This window comes from Magallana gigas, chromosome 5 (assembly GCF_963853765.1).
Source record: "Magallana gigas chromosome 5, xbMagGiga1.1, whole genome shotgun sequence".
Taxonomy (NCBI): domain Eukaryota; kingdom Metazoa; phylum Mollusca; class Bivalvia; order Ostreida; family Ostreidae; genus Magallana; species Magallana gigas.
The window spans coordinates 26,819,021-26,837,967 of NC_088857.1; the positions used below are offsets into that span (position 1 = coordinate 26,819,021).

The following is an 18,947-nucleotide window of genomic DNA, read 5'->3' on the forward strand; positions in this document are numbered from 1 at the left end:
TTTAAATGGAAGAGTTCTAACGCAAACTCATTCTTTATCTTTATAGAACAAAATGTGACAATGTATGTGACATCTTTAAATTTTTAGCACTTGATATTATAAATCTCTGTATAAACAGTCATAAACCGCATATAAGCTTTTTAAGATATTTTCTTTTATACTTCTAAATATCTCATTTGTCATTTAAAAAAAAAATTATGAGTTTACTATGACGGTCGACTCTTTACATCGATTCCTATTGTGACGTCAGCAAACCCGCAAGCTACGTTAAACACACGTGATCCATCATACAATAAAGAATCTTTTTCTCAAAATAATTTCTGACAAATTCATGACAGCTACAAACAAAGTACCTAGACTGGTCCTTCGAAGCGCGTACATCAAACAGGCATTGCCAGTCTACAGAGTACACAAGTCAGACATTGCCAGTCTACAGAGCACCTGTCAAACATTGCCAGTCTACAGTATACACCAGTCAAACATTGCCAGTCTACAGAGTATAGCAGTATGACATTGCCAGACTACAGAGTACACCAGTCAGACATTGCCAGTCTACAGAGTACACCAGTCAAACATTGCCAGTCTACAGTGTACACCAGTCAAACATTGCCAGTCTAGAGAGCACCAGTCAAACATTGCCAGTCTACAGAGTACACCAGTCAAACATTGCCAGTCTACAGTGTACACCAGTCAGACATTGCCAGTCTACAGAGACACCAGTCAGGCATTGCCAGTCTACAGAGTACACCTGCCAAGTTGCCAGTCTACAAAGGGCCTCGTGAAAATAAATAAACAAAGCAAAATAAAATAAAAGTCATGTATTATTCCTGATTAGAACAAATTTTCTATTTTTTTTTAAAATACATGTATATCCCTACTTTCTCACTTTTAATATTATCTCCTCTTTAAAAAAAAGAATTTGTCATTAATTTTTAGGACTTATACTTCTAATCACATAAAGTTGCTTTGTTTCATATTTGTTTGAAATCGGCTCAGTGGTTCTAGAGAAGAAGCCAAAAATGTGAAGAGTTTACAGACAGACAGACGGGCGGACGGCCAGGCGGACGGACGCCGCCTAGACGAAATGAGATCAGAAAAGCTCACTTGACCTGATGAAAAAAATAATTTTTCTAAGGGGTCTAGTGTTAAAGGTGTCGTAACTTCAACACAATGAATTTAGAAAATATTGAATAATATAAGTACCCGTGGTATTCTTATTATATTTTTATGCTAACATTTATAACTCATTCAATTGGTATCACCGACTTTGAATTGAAATTTCAAACTATAAAAGCAGCATGGGTTTCAAAGCTTGTACAATCTGACAATGTTTTAAACAAATTAATAAACTCTTGTATTATAGATGATATGATTTAGACATATCCTACTTAATAAATACAAATGTAACAAAGACAGAAGACCTAAATATCAAACACCTTCCAAATTTCTATAAAGAAGTGGTATGTGCTTTTAATGAGTGCAAAAATATATAATGGTTAAGAAAAACTTCAAACTCAAAATATATGGTTTAATAAAAATATAACTTTTAAAGGAAAACCTCGGGGGGGGGGGGGGGGGGTGTTTCAGCATGGGTTAAGAGTGGACTTACATTTGTAAATGATGTTATTAACGCATATGGATTTATAACATTAGAGGAAATTAAAAACACGCTTAAAACTACAAACAACTATCTGTGTGAGTACATAACTGTCAAAAGTGCCTCTCAAAAATATGCTTCAAAAACAAACCTACGAGATTCAGCAAAACGCAGACATTTAAAACTTGTATTTAATTCTCAAGGCCATATTAAGTCAATCGCAGGGCAAAAGTCAAGCTTCTTCTATAGTTTATCTTACTACGCGAAATTCAATTTGTTTGTTGAACTGTAATATGTCATTGATGTAGTATTGTTATTTCCTCATTAAAACGCTAGCTGCCATATTGTATTTTTTGTATAAATATCTTCGCATGTGTGTGATTCAGTGTCATAAAATTACATGGATGATGCAATGGGTTTTAATCAATACAACACACAGAAACGTACACCGACTCGTAAACTGCATGATTCTGAATTTTGTTATTAAAATGTTACTTTAATTTAGTATTAGATCGCCATTCCCATCCCTAAGTAGAGTACTAAAAAAAAATAATTAAAACACTTCTTTAATACGTGTTAGTATATTATGAGCAATACACATAGACGTCGGAACAGGGAAGCTATAATAGGGGGCTACATTAGCCTCGATCCCCCCCCCCCCCCTCCCTTTTTTTCAAAGTTAGATATAACCATAAGTAACCCACCCACTCCCCCCTTTTTTAGAAGACTACCCCCCCCCCTCCTCCACCACTTTCAATTTGCGTCGGACGCCACTGATACATCTTTCTTTGGTTGCGTTGTGTGTGGGGGGGGGGGGGGCTCTCTCAAATTTCATTTATTTTCGGCATATAAGTAAATATAAGAAAATTAATAAATAAAACAAAAGTATACAAATTGTTTATACATGTATCGGGTTAATGTACAGGGTACATAAAGGGTATATATCAAAGCAAGTGCCCTATATCAAACAATTGTGGCCATGACCTATTTTCTGAAGTATTGCACCACACACCCATGCTTCGCTGATTTTGTTATAAATAAATATTACCCAGATCGCCATGGCTTTTTTGCTGTTCCTTCTATGAAATGAGTCTAAATGTTATGCCTGTAGAACAAATATCAATTTCTTTAGTAATAAAAGCAAATATGGATATTATCAGGGGAAAATATACCATTATATTTTTTTTTAAGTTTAGCATCTCGGTCATTTCTTTTTATCTTTATTCTTTCCTTTCAAGCATAGAATGAAGAGGGTGTAAAATAAGTATTTGCAACAGCATATTCATTCCAGAAAAACCGGACGTGACCTCAGTATACGTTAACATTATTTTTAGAAATTTTGTCTTCATTTGTCGACCTCTGATTGGACATTGGAGACGTGTAATCTACTAAATTTAGAAAACGAGATTACACCATATAGGCGGTTGCCTGTGCAATCCCAGGCAGAAGAACGAATGTAGAGGGACAGAGAACACATAGCCAATAACCAGGTAAAATTGTTGGAGGGTGTACATATATGAATCATAGGCCATTTTGATAACAATTTGAACGCTGTCATGTATCACAAAATATACAAATCAAGAAACAATCAGCGAAGACGGCAGTTGATAAAAAGTTTGTTGTATTTTCTTTCAGTTATCCCGGCCGAGTCCGGCGCGAAAGTCGATCGAAGGCAAGCTCAACACGAGCAGACAGACAGGTGTAGAGAGGCTGCGTTCCGTATCCAACAGGTGCGACGCATAACCGACAAAATCCGTCAACTACGGACTGAAACGTCAAAAAAAGTAGAAAACCGAAAATGCTTGAAGACTACAGTGGACTCATCGCCCAGGACCATGGCGAGGGAGCAATCGTCCCAAGATCTCTGGACGAGCTGGTTGGATGGCTGGAGCTCCCAGGGGCCGGTTACGGACTTGGGTGTGGAACCGACATCAACCACGATATCCAACACTTCACTACGATTGGATCAGAAAGTAAATGGCCTATTTGACAACGGTGAGTTCTCTATTTTTAGCAATGAGGTTGTTTTCAAATACTCAAATATTACTATAGTCATGTTTGATAATACAGTGTCATCTTATGTACACTCAGATCGTGAAAATTTACATTTCTGTGTATTTTAATGTTGCAGAATATGCTGGCATGATGGATGACTTTGCCGGCGACAACATGGACATTACATTGGATAAAAACATTTTGATGGAAAAAAAGAATGATATGGAGATTGAGGGAGGGGAAGTTGTAGACATACTAGAAGCTTTGGGGTCCACATTCCCTGGCGATGACTTTCTCAACAGTTTCATAGATCTGTCAAACTTTGCTGATATCCAGGTAAATAATGATTACACATTTTTTTGCTGTTGTTTGGGTGGGGGCTGATTATTCTCTTTTGAGAAGTGGACAGGCATAGCCTACATCCATCTATGCCTGTCCACTTCTCAAAAGAGAATAGGGGCTGATCAGTAACTTACTGTTAACGATTACATGTTATTTCATTGCACAGTTGATTGACAATAGTTGTTTCTTTTTCCCTCCATTCAGGAAACTGAAAGCAAACCAGATTTCTCACTTGCTGAACCTGTGATTAGCTTTGATTTGCCTGGTCTGGATGTCAACCTAACTGCTGAATCTGGCACTTCAGGTTTAGTTGTACCAGAAATTGAAGAGAATGTCATACCAGCGGAATGTGGAAAGAAAAGGAAATTTTCTGAGACAGGGGAGGAAGAAGGTCTCGCGGCTGCGGATCTTGATCATGATTACATCACCAAAATCCCTCGAATGTCAAAGGTCGTAGTTAACCCCCAAGATGAAATGGTGGAGGAAAAGGGGAAAGCTCCAGAAAAGAAGTATGTGGAGCGACGCATAAAGAACAACATAGCCTCGAAAAGATCACGCTTTATTCGCAAAATGAAATTTGTTGAAATGGAAAGCGAGGCGGACAGACTTATTCAAGAAAATCAGAAGATGCGATTAAAGATAGAGGAGATGGAAACTCTGGCAAAAGAAATGAAATCTGCTCTTATTAACAAACTCGCAGAGAAAAAGTGAATTATTACTACATTTGAAAACTCATTTTTATCAAGGAAATCATCATATATATTTTTTTCGATGTAATTTTATTGATAAAAATTGAGCACCGGGTAGATATTTGTGTGTAATAGTGTTAAAGCCTTGAGAGATGAAGGCAAAAAAAGAAAGAAAAAAATATTATATACAGTAAATGTGTACAAAAAAAAAGAATGGTACCTTTATATTGTACAGTTGGTTTTTACTGTAATTTTTGTACTAAGAAGATGTTTGATAATCATGAATTGCAAAAACATGTATGAAAAAAATTTAAGTGAATTTAGTAACATTTATATTCATTCATTAGTCTCGAGTTTTACTTAGTAAATTTAGCATGTAATGTGGAGAAAATATGTTAAAGAAATCCGCATCATTTCATGTTTTTTTTTATATGAATTGTTTAATATGATATGCATATTTGTATTGCATTTTTATATGTTGAATGTCTTTACATTAGTGACTATAATGTCGTTTTGGCCTTAAGAATTTTTTTTTTTTTTTAATCAAAGGAAATTTGTAAACTGAGCCAATTTTTTATAAATCCATGTCTGAACCTTATTTTGCAACTTTGTGAAAAAAGAATTATCAGATTCTGTGAGTTGATGCGTGCTAAGGAATCCAACTTCCAAAAATTATTGATCAAAGAATTATGCTGGCTAAGGCTAAAGTAAAGGCAAATATGACAGAAGTATGCCTATTAATCCAATGAAAAGATCTTAAATTTAATCACTTAAAAAAAAAATTAGAGTTTTTATGTTTGTCATGTAGAGTGAACTTAACCACAGATTGTGTAGCATCATTTCTCAACATTTTACAATGTTCAGTTGTATTAGCATACTTCACTTGCGTGTAATTTTTCCACTAGACTTAATAATTTGTCTGTATTTATTTTACCTAATTCTCTGGAAAAACATGTTGAAATATTTACATTTTCCAGTGTCGTATACAAATCAGGGTTCATTCTTTTGTGCATTTCATTAATATAATTAATACACATGTACATGCAATTGCCACATCACTTGGAGGGGACTTGTTTAACATGGTATGACTACTTCTTTATTTTGTATTGTATTAATAATATTATGTGGAAATTTTAGTTCAGACCTGTAAAAATGTAAATTTTAGGAAAAATTGTCATGAATTAGATTTAAGATAGTCAATGGTCAGTGGTCAGCATGTAATTTTTAATTTTTAAGCATAATTGCCATTGTATGATATTAAACTCTAAAACTTGACAATTATTCCTGATATACACTTAATTCTGTATGTTTACCTCCATAAGTAATAAATTTCTTAAAACCAAAAAAATCTTTGTCTTGTTTTGAGGTTCTAGCTATCTGCTCATTATCTAAACACAGCAGCAGTATACAGCTATTGGAAGGTTTTTTTGATCTAAATACAGCAGCAGTTTTCAGCTATTGTAAGGTATTCATTATCTAAATACAGCAGCAGTATACAGCTATTGGAAGGTTCTCTTGATCTAAATACAGCAGCAGTATACAGCTATTGGAAGGTTCTTTTGATCTAAATACAGCAGCAGTTTTCAGCTATTGGAAGGTATTTATTATCTAAATACAGCAGCAGTTTTCAGCTATTGGAAGGTTCTCTTGATCTAAATACAGCAGCAGTTTACAGCTATTGGAAGGTCTCTTTATTGAGATAAAATACTCCACAATACATGTGCACATGAATTCGACTTTTTATTTCAACAAAATAGTACATCTAATGAATGTTTAATATACATATAAAACACATTTTGACAGAATATTTGTACCGAAGGTTTTTCACTTAATATGTAGAGAGATAAGAATTTAGTTTAAAAGAAAACCCAGCAACTTATAGAACTCTTTATATTTAACTAGTTTGACAGTAACAAAGTGATTTACAATGATCATGAAGTATGATAAATGTCAAGTAGGTGACATTTATTACAAATAAAGTTGTAGGTATGAAACGAAGAGACTTGTTGATTTAAAATAACTTAAAAATAACTCGGGTGACCTAAAAACTTTATAAATTTATTCACAAATTCTGGTATGTGATGGGTGTACAACCTATTGAAATTATCTACGCTAAGAGACAGGAGAAATCTGTTTAACAATGAACATGCGGCTCAAAACACACTATCTGAATCAAAATATCTGGTGCTTAATCAAATAGATCTTTCATCAGAGGTATACAATTTATACCAAGGTTTGGTAGTTATCAAGATATAAAACATATTCAAACAGCTTTTATAATACATGTATGTTGCCAAGAACATTTTGATACATATTTTTTTTTTTTAAATGTCATATAATAAATTCAATGTTCACAGTAGAAGCAAATTCCACCACTTACCTAGTTTAAAATTTACAGGCTATGTAAATAAGTAATTTTGTATGGTACATGTACATTGTATATCAATATAACAGCATCTCCAATTGATATATAAAAGACATGAAGTTGACAAAAAGCTTGATTTCTCTACTTTTAGATGCAATGTGTACCTAAGCTGCTTCTTACATACATGTTTACACATGTTAAAGTGTGAAATATGTCAAATACATGTTATAGTCATTTAAAATCTTTTTTAAACCCTGTTTGTGTACATATGAAACTTGCCTTCCAAAAAAAAATATCAGACATTGGTTTACAAGGGTATGTACCACTATCTAAAATTATCAAAAAGGAAATGATGGGATGTTAAAATGCAGAAGAAAAATTTCAAAAACCACTCATAATAAAATATGGACAACTCATCTTAATTTTAAAAGATTGCCTTTACTACCAAATATTCTGTAGCTCTTGTAAGCAGAGGATAACCACAATGAAGAAAACACACAGATTTTCAATACAGCATCCTTACATGTAATGAGAATATATAGGTATGTTATATACACAATTATATATATATAATACATTGTGGCTTAATATAGTAAACATTTCTAAACCCGCACAACAAAATCTGACTGATCACCGGTACATACAATTGTAATATCATCTGAAAATGTACCAGAGGACACAAGGCATGGTCAGGTGGAGTAGCCTCCCCTTACAACCAGGCACAATACACTGGACACGGCTGGTAGTAGCGCAGGGAAACAAAATGCCATGGGAAACAACAACCACTTATAATGACAATATTTACATCATTGTTGCTGATAAAGGAAAAGAAATTTATCATTACATGATACATCTTCCAACAACAAAAAGTTCATCTTAAAAGATTTACTTCAACAGTAAAGAATTCACAATAACAAAACAATACAAATCATTAGATATCCTAAGTTCATTCAACTCTCACATGTCACAATTGAAGCAAGGGTTCAAGTTATATGTATATCATAAGACGTTTAACTGGCATACAAAAACCATGTTAAAAATATTCTTAACTGTCTCACAGCCTTAAATATTAGATACACAACTGAAATTTACAATGTAGCACTATATCATTAGGATGCAAGTACAAGTATAATTAAACTGACAAAAAGTCTGTAAATTCACACACAGCATGAATATATAAAAGTATATCATCCCTACTGGTCTACAGGAATTTCAAATTAATCAATAAAACTGACCTTCTTTACATGTAGAGCAATAACCGTAATAAAGACAACATGAACTCTTCCGACGGAAGTCTTTTTCATAAATAATTTTTTTCCTATACTTTTTCCACCTTTTAATTTTTATCTCCTGAGATACTGGCAGTCTTTTTCTCACACATGATCGCATGTGCCATAAGAAGTAAATTGCCCATGTTTGAGGTATAGAACTGAAGGGATCAGTGTCACTAATTAGACACAGAGGAAATATGGTAGTATATGTTTTGATTTGGTGAGATGCTCAGGTTGTGGCTGGAGGTGGAAACATTCAGTGTACGGCTTAGCTGGCTTAAACGCTCCTGTACACAGATGGCCGACACTCGCGCTTCAGCATCCTGGTCCCAGCATTCTTCAATTGTGGCTGCAACCTGCTCTAAACCCTGTAAGAAAAAAATTCAAAAGTTAGAAGTTTATATTGATTTTTTTTTTTTTGTCATTTTAGTTAAAAGTTGCAGTGTAAAAAATAAATTATTTTAGGCCATAAAAAATTGATTCTCTGTTTCTCTGGTTCACCAGCATCTGATTTATCAATTATCATTGCGCATTGCTAATTTTTATCTGTAAATGGATAAAATAAAATTTCTCCATTGCACTTGCAAGTTTTTAGAAAAAAATTGGAATTTAGGACCACATTTTAGATACTCAAGTCAGTAAAATGCTTGACTTTAACTTAGAACATAATTGCAAACATCGCCATGATCAAGACTTGATGTTAACAAATATTGCAAATGACCATTGAATCTAGTTACAATTAAGACGTTAAGTTTAAGTTATGATCACGACAGCAATTATGAATAGGAGCATTCTTTAACTTCATATCCATGTAGAGGGGAGTTCATGCAGCTTGTACTTTATTCAATATCTAATAAGGCTTTTACACAGGGCTCTTTCAAACCTCGTAGCTTTGATTTTTCCTGAAGAACATGATGCTTTGTTCATTTCATTTAGTTCAAGCTATTAAATCTAAGACAGACATGTCATTCATTCGGTGCATTCATAATTTTACCAGTGGTACCAACTTTCATTATACCATTGGTGCAAGTGGATGACAATGGTACCAACTGTACAGATAAACCCTGAATGGGTTTGGCATACAAATGTTACTGACTTTACCAATTACTAATATTGCCTACAGTTTTGTAAACATGTCAAACACAAACATCTTTTTACTGCCCTAATAATACAACAACATTTTCATCATAAATTGCACCCCTATTATCATAGTTAGACGGAAAATAGCTTTCTCAAAACTGGGGTCGTATGTCTCCATTTTTGCTGCCATGTCTTTAATGAGTCATGACATCATTTAAAATACCGTTGGAAAAAAACATTAGTATGAATGACATGCCAAGAGAAGTTAATTTTCACCAACAGCAACTTTTGTCTAGCAACATCAGAAGTATGAACGACGGTGTGTTTTAAAACATAGTTTTTTCTACATTATAATAAGACTTGCAACTTGTAAAAATAAATGAACAAATCCTACATCCTATTTTATGAAATAAATATAAAACACTGCCCTGCTGCATTTGTTTTGGAAAAAAATGGCTTGAGAACCAAGTAATTAATTTTTTTATGGCCTTATATACAAAACATGTACAAGAAATAAAAAAACATGTAAAAGAAATTTAAAAATACTGAATGGAGTAAAGTTTAGGACAATACTTCTTTTTAGAAATATAAGTACATTGTAATTGCATTTACAGAAAAGCATAGCAATACATACTGGGTGTTGTAGCCAATGATTTTTTATAGTTGGCCGTAGTTTCTTCATGACAACTAGTTCTTGCATGTCCTCCAGTGTTGGGTGTGATCCGGCCTCCTCCTCAAACGGCAGCTGGTATTCATCGGCAGGTTGATCAGAGCACGAGTTTCGACTCAGCAGCTCCCAGAGAACCAGTCCACAGGCATACATGTCAATACGCAGAAAAGCATCCTTCCTGAAACTGATGGCGCCCTCCAATATTTCTGGGGCCATGTATCGCCGGGTTCCAACCTTAAAATGATTAAATTCTTATTACAAATGTATCATATTCATTCACATACAATTGGCCTCACTCAGTCCTTTGACTTCTTCAGTAATGAGTTAATTTCATCATCTAACATATATTTATCTACTGGTAAATGCATACTGTACAGATATTATTGCCCAATCATACAGGAAACAGAATGAGATTCCATTCAGTTAAAATCAAAACAATTATAAAACAGTTGCATTTAAAGAAATAAGCTTATTCTTTTTAATCCTATTCCATATTTGCCTCTTTACAATATGGGTGAAAAATAAAAGGGGAATTAAAATCAACTGTAGAACCAGCAGAAAAACATTTTCCATTATAACACATTTTCATTTGTCTTTTATTTACTGACAACTGATGAAGTAAGATGGTATGACAAATGCTTCAGAGTATTACCAAGCCATGGGTTTCTCCAGGGCTTTTCCCTGGTTCAAATTTCAATGCTAGACCAAAATCAGCAATACAAGCAGTCAGATCTTCTTTTAACAAAACATTTTTGCTTTTAAAGTCTCGATGAGCTACAGCTGGTTTGGACTGGCATCTGGTCAGTGAAACATCATCATGTAAATAGGCTAAACCTAACAAACAGAAATTAAATACATTTTTGAAATAAATGTCAATATGTGTCACAAGTTTAAGATCAAAATTCATATGTACCCTGGTACTATAATTTTTACATACATATTTCCCACATAAACATAAAAGTCAAACTAACATCATATCATTCAAGTTCTGTAAAGTCTAGCATAAAGTACACACTCTTGTATAATGATTTATTAAGAATAAAGCATTTTTACAGAATAAGGTGTAAATCTGTATTAAAGGGGATACCCGTACAACTCCCATTATACGTGATATCAGCTGTCTTAGCGGTAGTTCCACAACACCCGTAACAAGTCCACTTACAATTGGGGTAAGATTTATAATACACAACCCCTTCTCCCTCTTTTGATCTAATAAGTACATGTGCGTACTATCACGAGACTTCACAGTACCGTACTAAAAAATAACAAAAGAAAATCGGCATACCTTTAACCATAGACTCTGCTATTTTACACAGTTGGCTCCAAGTCACACTATTCCCCTTCAAAAAGTCACACAGAGAGCCTTTCTCGTGGAACTCTGTAATGAGCCATAGGTTCTCTTCGTGCTTTTCCCCACCGACAAACAGCAGTATGTTGTCATGTTTCATGTGAGGTAAGTTGTAGATTTCCTGCTCTGCTAGCCATGAGGCTTTCTCTTTGAATGGCATTATCTTCACAGCAACAACCGCATCTAGCATATTAGCTTTCCAAACTTCTCCAAATCTAAAATATTGGAAAAGTTATAGATATTAGGCAAAAAAATCATAAGGCTTTGTCCAAAGTATTGAATCTTTTAAAATCCATGACAATAGCAAAACAAAGTTTCATTATAAGATTCTGATGCAATATTCTCAGCAACATCCAAAAAGTTTTCTGTTCAGCAGCAGCTTCATCTTAGAAAATCAGTGTACTAAGTAATCATAGATTTAAAAGTTCATTTTTAACCACAAATTCTTGGTCTCTTTTTCATCTTATGTTAAATATTGGGCCAAATTAGAGCTTCCAACAGTTTTTTTAATTTTTATCAACGAATGAAACACACAGCGGAACAGAGGAAAAATTGAAATGGTGTTCCATTACACAGTCCTCTTAAATGTAAGCATACATAAATGTGACACCTTAAAAGAAAAATATAAATATGATAAATATTTTTAAAGTCATTTCTGTATTTGTTTGGAACATGAGGAATAAGATGTTGACCAATGATCTGACCTTCCATGAGCTCTTAGCTCCAGCAGCTGGATTGGGCGATGGGGCTGGTTGAATTCCTGGGTCCCCATCTCGGGATCACAAGCTGGCAATTGTAGGTGAGATGTATACCTTTTAAACATAAATACATAAACCAATGAGTATTACAAGAAGGAATTTCCTTACATTCTTAAATGTAGTAAATGTCATATGACACTGGGATTCTGTACTCTGAACTTAAAGCCAATATAAATATGTAAATTTGACAGGAGAAAGCTTATATCATTCATTCAAAAAAATTCTGAATGTGTGTGTGTGGAAGCACAATGCTGTACAAAAGTTTCAGATCTTTACAATACATTTGAAGAAAAAATGCGTTCTTTGATGATTCATGCAGAATATGAAGGTGGCAACATTGCAGAAAAAATACACAACACGTTTCTATAGAGCTATGAATTAACTATAAGTTTCCGTAAGGAATAGAGGGAATCACACTTGGTAGATGTGAACATAACTTTTTTGAACATGAATGATACTTACATGTTGCGGTTGTAGTAACAGCGCCACATGACAAAGACGATTACGATGAGTATTACCAACACTATGATAGGCACCAGGGAATACATCAAGATCTCCATCACTTTGGCTTTCCCATCTGACTGAACTTTGGCAGTTGGGCCTACAAAAAAAACCCAAACTTTATATCGACTTTTTTAACATTCTATTTCCAGTGTAGCGGTTTTATTGACTTTGGTCTTGATTACTGTTAGTCATTCTGTCCAAACTTGACTTTCCAGACTTATTTTTGTTATGTTTTGGTGAACTGATTATGAAACTTGCCGTGTAGCTTTATAATGAGAATCTACAGATCAAGTTTGAGTAATATGAACATTGGAGATCAACAAGAAATTTATTTTTGGTGAATCCGTTTTTACAAGTCAAGTTCGTCCACTCAAGCTTTTCTTTTTTATAATGAGAATCTACAGATCAAGTTTGAGTGATATGAACATTGGAGATCAACAATAAATTAATTTTAGGTGACTCCGTTTTTACAAGTCAAGTTCGTCCACTCAAGCTTTTCTTAAAAAAAAAAAAAAAGTTCCCCAAACTTTCTCGAAACTTATTTAGCACACAAGATAACAACTGCGGGTGCTGGTAGGGGACAGTATTTTGCATGCAATATTCTCAGAATGCTTTGTTTTCATTTGATAGACCAACTGACTAACCTTTTTCTGTGACTGCTTGAGAGAAGCCGATGGACACCATACTTATGTTGATGTTACACTTGTCCAGGTGGCAGCAGCAGAAGCTGACGGACTGAGTTTGGAGATTGGACTGTATACAGCTATCATTCTCGCAGCCTTGGTTCTGGGTCCAGCAGCCTTGGTGCTTTAGTTCTATACCTAAAACAACACATGTTATCCCTTCTAAATATTCCAGAATACCAACTAGTGACAAGGGATTATATAAACGATGATTGATTCACTGTAATCACCTAATAACTGATTGCAACTGGTAATCTAGAAAATTCTTTTAAGACTGTAGAAAAAGTATATCAATGTATTGAGTGTCAAAAAGCCAGTCGCAGTTGCACTGCTTGATTTTCCATTTTATTCTTAAATAATTTTAACCCTGGTATAATTAAACAATAAAATGCTTTCTCTAACGATTCATGATGGCAATGAAAGTAACAATCATTGCAGAAAAAATAAAATACCGACTAACGCAGGTTATGTATTTTTCCTGCAAAGGTTTTCTAAAGAAACAGAGGAGAAAATACTCAACAGATATAAACATAATATTGTGAAAATTACAGTATCATGATTCAAAACCATTAAAATTTTCATCTTCCATAGGGAGATAGTCATATATTACAACATACATAGTGGGAAAGCTATTATTTTTTTATTTTATTTTTTTGAAGAATTAATTGGTTCATCAGCAATTATTATAACTATAGAAATGGTTTGTAAACCACATAATGTAAAATGCTTATGCAATCACTGTCCAAAGCATTTTAATGATCTCAGACAAACAAAATAAAGTTCATATGACCCTCTTCCTCAATTGAGCTAAATAGTAAATACCAAATGTTACGTGAGCTAAAGTATGTTATTACATGTATGTTAACCTTACAATTGAGAAATAAAAGTGTCTTAATCAACTTACCATTGGCAGATGCATTATTTTGGCTCCAGGCAGTGAAGCAATAATGACTGCCTGGTTCACAATATTCATATCTCTGACAACTCTGGCCGCCATTTTCTGTACAGTTTGGATACAGCACTACGCATCGTCGCTGTGCTGCTGCCTTAGCCTCAGCTGACCAGCTCCCTGTATAGAATTCAGAGACACTAAATCATTTCTTCATAGAAAATGAAAACAGAGTTTCAAAACTCTAGATCTTAAATCTCTACTATCACTTTTTTAACCTAGAGACAATATTTATATTTCCTGTGTAGTTGTCTCATATTTCTCAACTTTTCCTTCCAATATAAAATCTTGATAAAATCTCTTAGGAAGATTTTTACTGGGAATTATGACAAAAAATATGAGGATTACATTATAGTTATAAATTAAAATTCTAAACATTAAAACGTATGTTTAATCAAGACTGCAAACTTTCATTTAAGGGAAAAAATTGTCTATTCAATGTAAAGAATACTCAGCTAAATTGATGTTCGAAAAAATTTGGCTCATACTTTTTCTTTTAGTTTCTAATCTGATAGCCATGGTGCATGAAACCGTACGATACTGTAGGATATCATATCAACCAATTCTTGTTCTTTTTGTTCAAACTATTAACTTGAGACGCAAACATTTCCAAACAATAAAATTAGGCCATTATACAAGTGTGAATTTTCTTAGACAGTTAGGTTCTTTTCTGTTTGTAAATCATCAACAAACTGTTAACTGTTTTATTGAAATATGTATAACAAGTGGTTGAAATATGTATATAACAAGTTAAATGATCATTAATAAACGGGGGTTGAACTTATACAAAATAAGTAAATAACACATGCACAATCGCCTTTACCACAGGCACCTGAACTGATTGAAAATTCTACCCCCTCTGATCTAAGATTCTAAGTAGGTGCATGTGCATTCACATGTATGTGAATGATTTGCTGTTCACATAATCATAAAAGATGTTTAAGAATCTATCAAAATGGAGTTTGGTGTATCAGTTTGCGATATTCTTACCCGTTGAATGCTGGAGGATAAAGAAAACAGATGTAAATATATTAATCCAAAACATAGTTTCACATTTTCATTTGAAAATCAACAATCCCTCGGGCTTTCACGCGTTTGGAACTCTAATGGCAGTTCCTCTGTAGCTTTGATTATACGTGTTCCATATATCACACGCTACTCTGGATCATGTTATGTGCCATTCTTCTGCGATTAGGTATATTATCAAAAAGAATTGTGTAGGATGCCCTCTGTTTATTTTCTCTAAGATGGCTGACAAAAGTTTTCGCAATGCCCGGATTGAGTGAAAATTAATGCAATCGTACCAAGAATTATTCGCGAGGCGATATCGTGGCGCACAGATAAGAACAGCATTTTGATTATTTTTGCAGAATAATAATTTCTTTTATATTTGTAGTATTTATTTGCGGTGTTGCGGAATATTTATGAAAAGTCAATTTTTCTTTGGAAACAGTCACTAAAGATGATCAAATGCAAACAATAAGTACATATACTGATTGTTTATGGCCAAATGCACCCCATTAACAATTTTTGGTTGATATGATAGGTAATTTGTTGAATACTCAGCCTGCTGAATTCTACACAGTAGATGTAATTGTGATGGTGAATTCACTCCTTTTTATATTTCATTTTACACAACAAAGTCCAGCCAATAACCTCGTCCGCCGTGTTGTTGACTGACACAGTATACGTTAGATAAGTACATAACGTTATAGGTACAAAGAACTATAGCCGTTTATGTAATTTTTTAATCAAAATTTTTAAGTAGGTCACAATCAGTTTAAAATAGACTTTAATATTTATCAAAAATATATTCTATATATTAAATTATTATTATTTTACTGTATTTATATTTAATTTAATTCTGGTTGAAACGTTTTGCCAGACCCGTGCAAAGGATGACAAAACATTGCTTGAATTTGTTTTGTAGGCTATGGGGTGATCAAATAGATTTGATTACGCCCAACATTATTTGATCACATCTTAATATTTAATGAATGATTCGTTTTTACTTACATAATTTTTAGCAATTAAATGTACGATTAAATATTTAAATAATCATTTATGAAATGTATTAGACTATACATTCCAAAATCGATTCGTAGTGTAATCACAGACAATTTTAAGACGCAGGAGAAAATAAAAATACTGACTAATATGTGATGCTTTTTGCACGCTATTAAAGAAATAAAAACAGGAAAATGCTATTCAAAATGAAAGTCACTGCTCCATTCAGTTTTGTTATCTTAGGCGTAATATTAATGCTTTATCTGAATACAGAAAGAAAACAAATTCATCACTATAGTTGGATTTGATAGACACGATTAATTAACGATTAAAACTTCCGTGATATAAAACAATACAAGTCGACGGTACAGAAGACACATAATTATAATCTTCATCGCGTAACCGCAAGACTTTTGTCTTCAACAGAAAAAAAGAACTTTTTAAAAATTATAGCTTTGTGGTGTATTTTTTTTCTCGATCGAATGTGGTAATTAATTCTGTGATGTGAATTTTCACACATCTTCATTTAAAAGAATATTTCACTTTGTATATATGTTAATGTATGTTTCGATAATTAACCAGTCCCAAATATGGATAATTATTATAGAACGCTCTAGTAAGCACAATTATATTATAATGTATCATTATTAATTAACATTCTGAATAGAATAGACTTTTTATGTTGAGTGTTCTACATATCTGCAGGATCCTATATGCTACTGTTGGTTATTTTTAAAAGCTTATTATAATAGATCTAGATCTATTTATTGAATTGACACTGATATCGATTCGTGCACTCTGGATTTTCAGAAACTTCGTGTTTCTATAGTCAGTGCCCGTCTACATGTATTACCGTCTATGGCTTAATTCCGTTATTTACTCCGATAGTCTGTGTTTAATTGTGTCATTCGTGGTAACAAAGCATAACATCCACATATTTTTACTTTTAAATGACAATGGCTGTTGTGACGTAGACAATCAATCGATCGATCGGCTCTTTTGTTTGCCATTCATTGACTCAGGTAAATGTTATGTGTCGAGTTTAAACAGCACTGTACACCGCTGTGTGTAAGACGAACGGGCCTGTTGACTTTGGACGCATACCTTTGTATTTTATTTTATGCATAAGAAATGGGCTGGAGATAAGTTGCTATTAGTCATATTATCTTGTGTGTTCGTCGTTTTACGTTCGGCTCCAGTGAAGTGGATGTGTGTAGACTCCTGTATAACAGCTGTATACAGGTATAAGGTGTCAGTCATTACCAGGTGGGTCCGGAAGTGTGAAGTGAAATATTTTGACAATTTAAATTACTGGAATCAAAATGTCGGATCTTGACGCTGCTTTGGAGAATCAAAACAAGAACGAAGAGTGTGTGATACCGGAGAATATGAACACCGACTTTGCCGAAGCCGTAAATCGATTGGACGAAATGAAGATTGAGGAAGATTTGGAGATATCAGAGGTGACTAAAAATGACGAAGACCACGAGGAAGACGTTTCTGATACACTGTCACAGGGGGCCCAGTCTTCGTCTTCTGAGGTCGCCGAGGACAAGGGAAGTGTGTGTAGTGGACAGGAGGGGTCTCCGGACGGTACTAAATTAAAGAGCACACCCAAAAAGGAATCATCTGTAAAGGACAAAAAGCGGGGAGGATCGGTATTGGCCAAACTTAAGAAACTGACTAAATTTGACAAAACCAAAAATACGCCATTGCCCACACCGTCCTCCAAGTTCCACACCATCCGAGTGGACAAACTGCCACAGATCTTCGTGGCCAAGTATCTCGGGAAGAAAGAAGTGAAGGGCTTGTTCGGGCTCCATCACGTTCGGAAACCTGTTGATGAGCTGGTCAGGGTGGTTAAGGACGGGTTGTTGGCGAATGAGAAGGTGGAGCTGCCGCTCACGTACGTGGTTATTTCCGGTCGGGGGATAGACATCAGGGAGCACAAATCAAACACTGTCAAAGAACAAACCTTGACTTACGGACTTATCCCTATTGATTTCATTTCCTACGGCGTCCAGGATCTCAAATATTGGAAAGTGTTTACGTTTATTGTGGTGAATCAGCTTTCGTCAAGGACCAAAGAGACAGAATGCCACGCGTATCTGTGCGATTCTGCGGCAAATTGCCGACGGATGGCGCTCTCGCTTGGCGCCTCGTTCAGTGTGTACAAACAGAAACTGGCCACTCAAGGAAAGGCACACAACTTTCAGGTGGAGCTGAGGCCACCAGATGAACTAGCCGGTGAATTTGGAAAAGATGATTGTGAAGCTTAATTTAATCAATTTATTATAACATATTAACTTTATATATGTGTTCAGGGTTAAGTTGTTGCAGTTATGCAGTTTGCTTGCCAATTTTTTGTTACATGAATACTGCATAATCGGCATATAGAGAAGTTAAATTTTGATTTAACCTTTGTTGTCTTTATTGCGTGGCGGAGATACCATGGTACAGTGTATACATTAACACACCTCTCCTTTTATAAACCAGACAGATTATAAGTCTTATACGTATGTTAAATCTATGTAACTTTTTTGTAGAAATATAATGCATGTAGCTTGCCATTATTTATAGTATACTACGATGAATTGGTATTACGTACGTGTGTGTACATGTATACGCACCTACCCATAATGATTGTGGTATCAACTATCAAGTTACCCTATGAGTCAAAAGAGAACAA

At 34.3% G+C, this 18,947-nt stretch overlaps 3 protein-coding genes across 3 annotated transcripts; 2 read left to right on the forward strand and 1 right to left on the reverse strand.

Annotated features, from left to right (window-relative positions):
* The first annotated feature begins 2,945 nt into the window (after window positions 1–2,945).
* On the forward strand, window positions 2,946–5,163 carry LOC105323139 (uncharacterized). Its single transcript, XM_011422119.4, has 4 exons — window positions 2,946–3,087; window positions 3,233–3,592; window positions 3,729–3,928; window positions 4,139–5,163. The coding sequence occupies exons 2-4, from the start codon at window positions 3,433–3,435 to the stop codon at window positions 4,643–4,645; spliced, it is 867 nt and encodes a 288-aa protein (XP_011420421.3). The 5' UTR covers window positions 2,946–3,087; window positions 3,233–3,432; the 3' UTR covers window positions 4,646–5,163.
* A 3,135-nt stretch (window positions 5,164–8,298) lies between these two features.
* Window positions 8,299–15,522, reverse strand: Actr2 (ARP2 actin-related protein 2 homolog (yeast); the record flags this gene model as incomplete). The annotated part of the gene is given in 9 exon segments (NM_001305330.1): window positions 8,299–8,627; window positions 9,974–10,243; window positions 10,662–10,843; window positions 11,295–11,572; window positions 12,062–12,169; window positions 12,578–12,716; window positions 13,264–13,440; window positions 14,207–14,371; window positions 15,242–15,522. Coding segments are annotated over 9 exon segments (1,566 nt in total). The 3' UTR covers window positions 8,299–8,435.
* Window positions 15,523–17,237: 1,715 nt separating this feature from the next.
* On the forward strand, window positions 17,238–18,676 carry LOC105323125 (uncharacterized). The gene has a single exon (XM_011422093.4). The coding sequence runs from the start codon at window positions 17,581–17,583 to the stop codon at window positions 18,535–18,537; it is 957 nt and encodes a 318-aa protein (XP_011420395.3). The 5' UTR covers window positions 17,238–17,580; the 3' UTR covers window positions 18,538–18,676.
* Window positions 18,677–18,947: the final 271 nt, after the last annotated feature.

What these genes read in the sequence shown, in the direction of transcription:
- LOC105323139 (XM_011422119.4), top strand. Translation starts at nt 3,433, where the DNA reads ATGGCGAGGGAGCAATCGTCCCAAGATCTCTGGACGAGCTGGTTGGAT. An exon ending in AAATGGCCTATTTGACAACG is followed by an intron (nt 3,593 to 3,728) that starts GTGAGTTCTCTA and finishes TTAATGTTGCAG; the next exon opens with AATATGCTGGCATGATGGAT. An exon ending in CAAACTTTGCTGATATCCAG is followed by an intron (nt 3,929 to 4,138) that starts GTAAATAATGAT and finishes CCCTCCATTCAG; the next exon opens with GAAACTGAAAGCAAACCAGA.
- LOC105323125 (XM_011422093.4), top strand. Translation starts at nt 17,581, where the DNA reads ATGTCGGATCTTGACGCTGCTTTGGAGAATCAAAACAAGAACGAAGAG.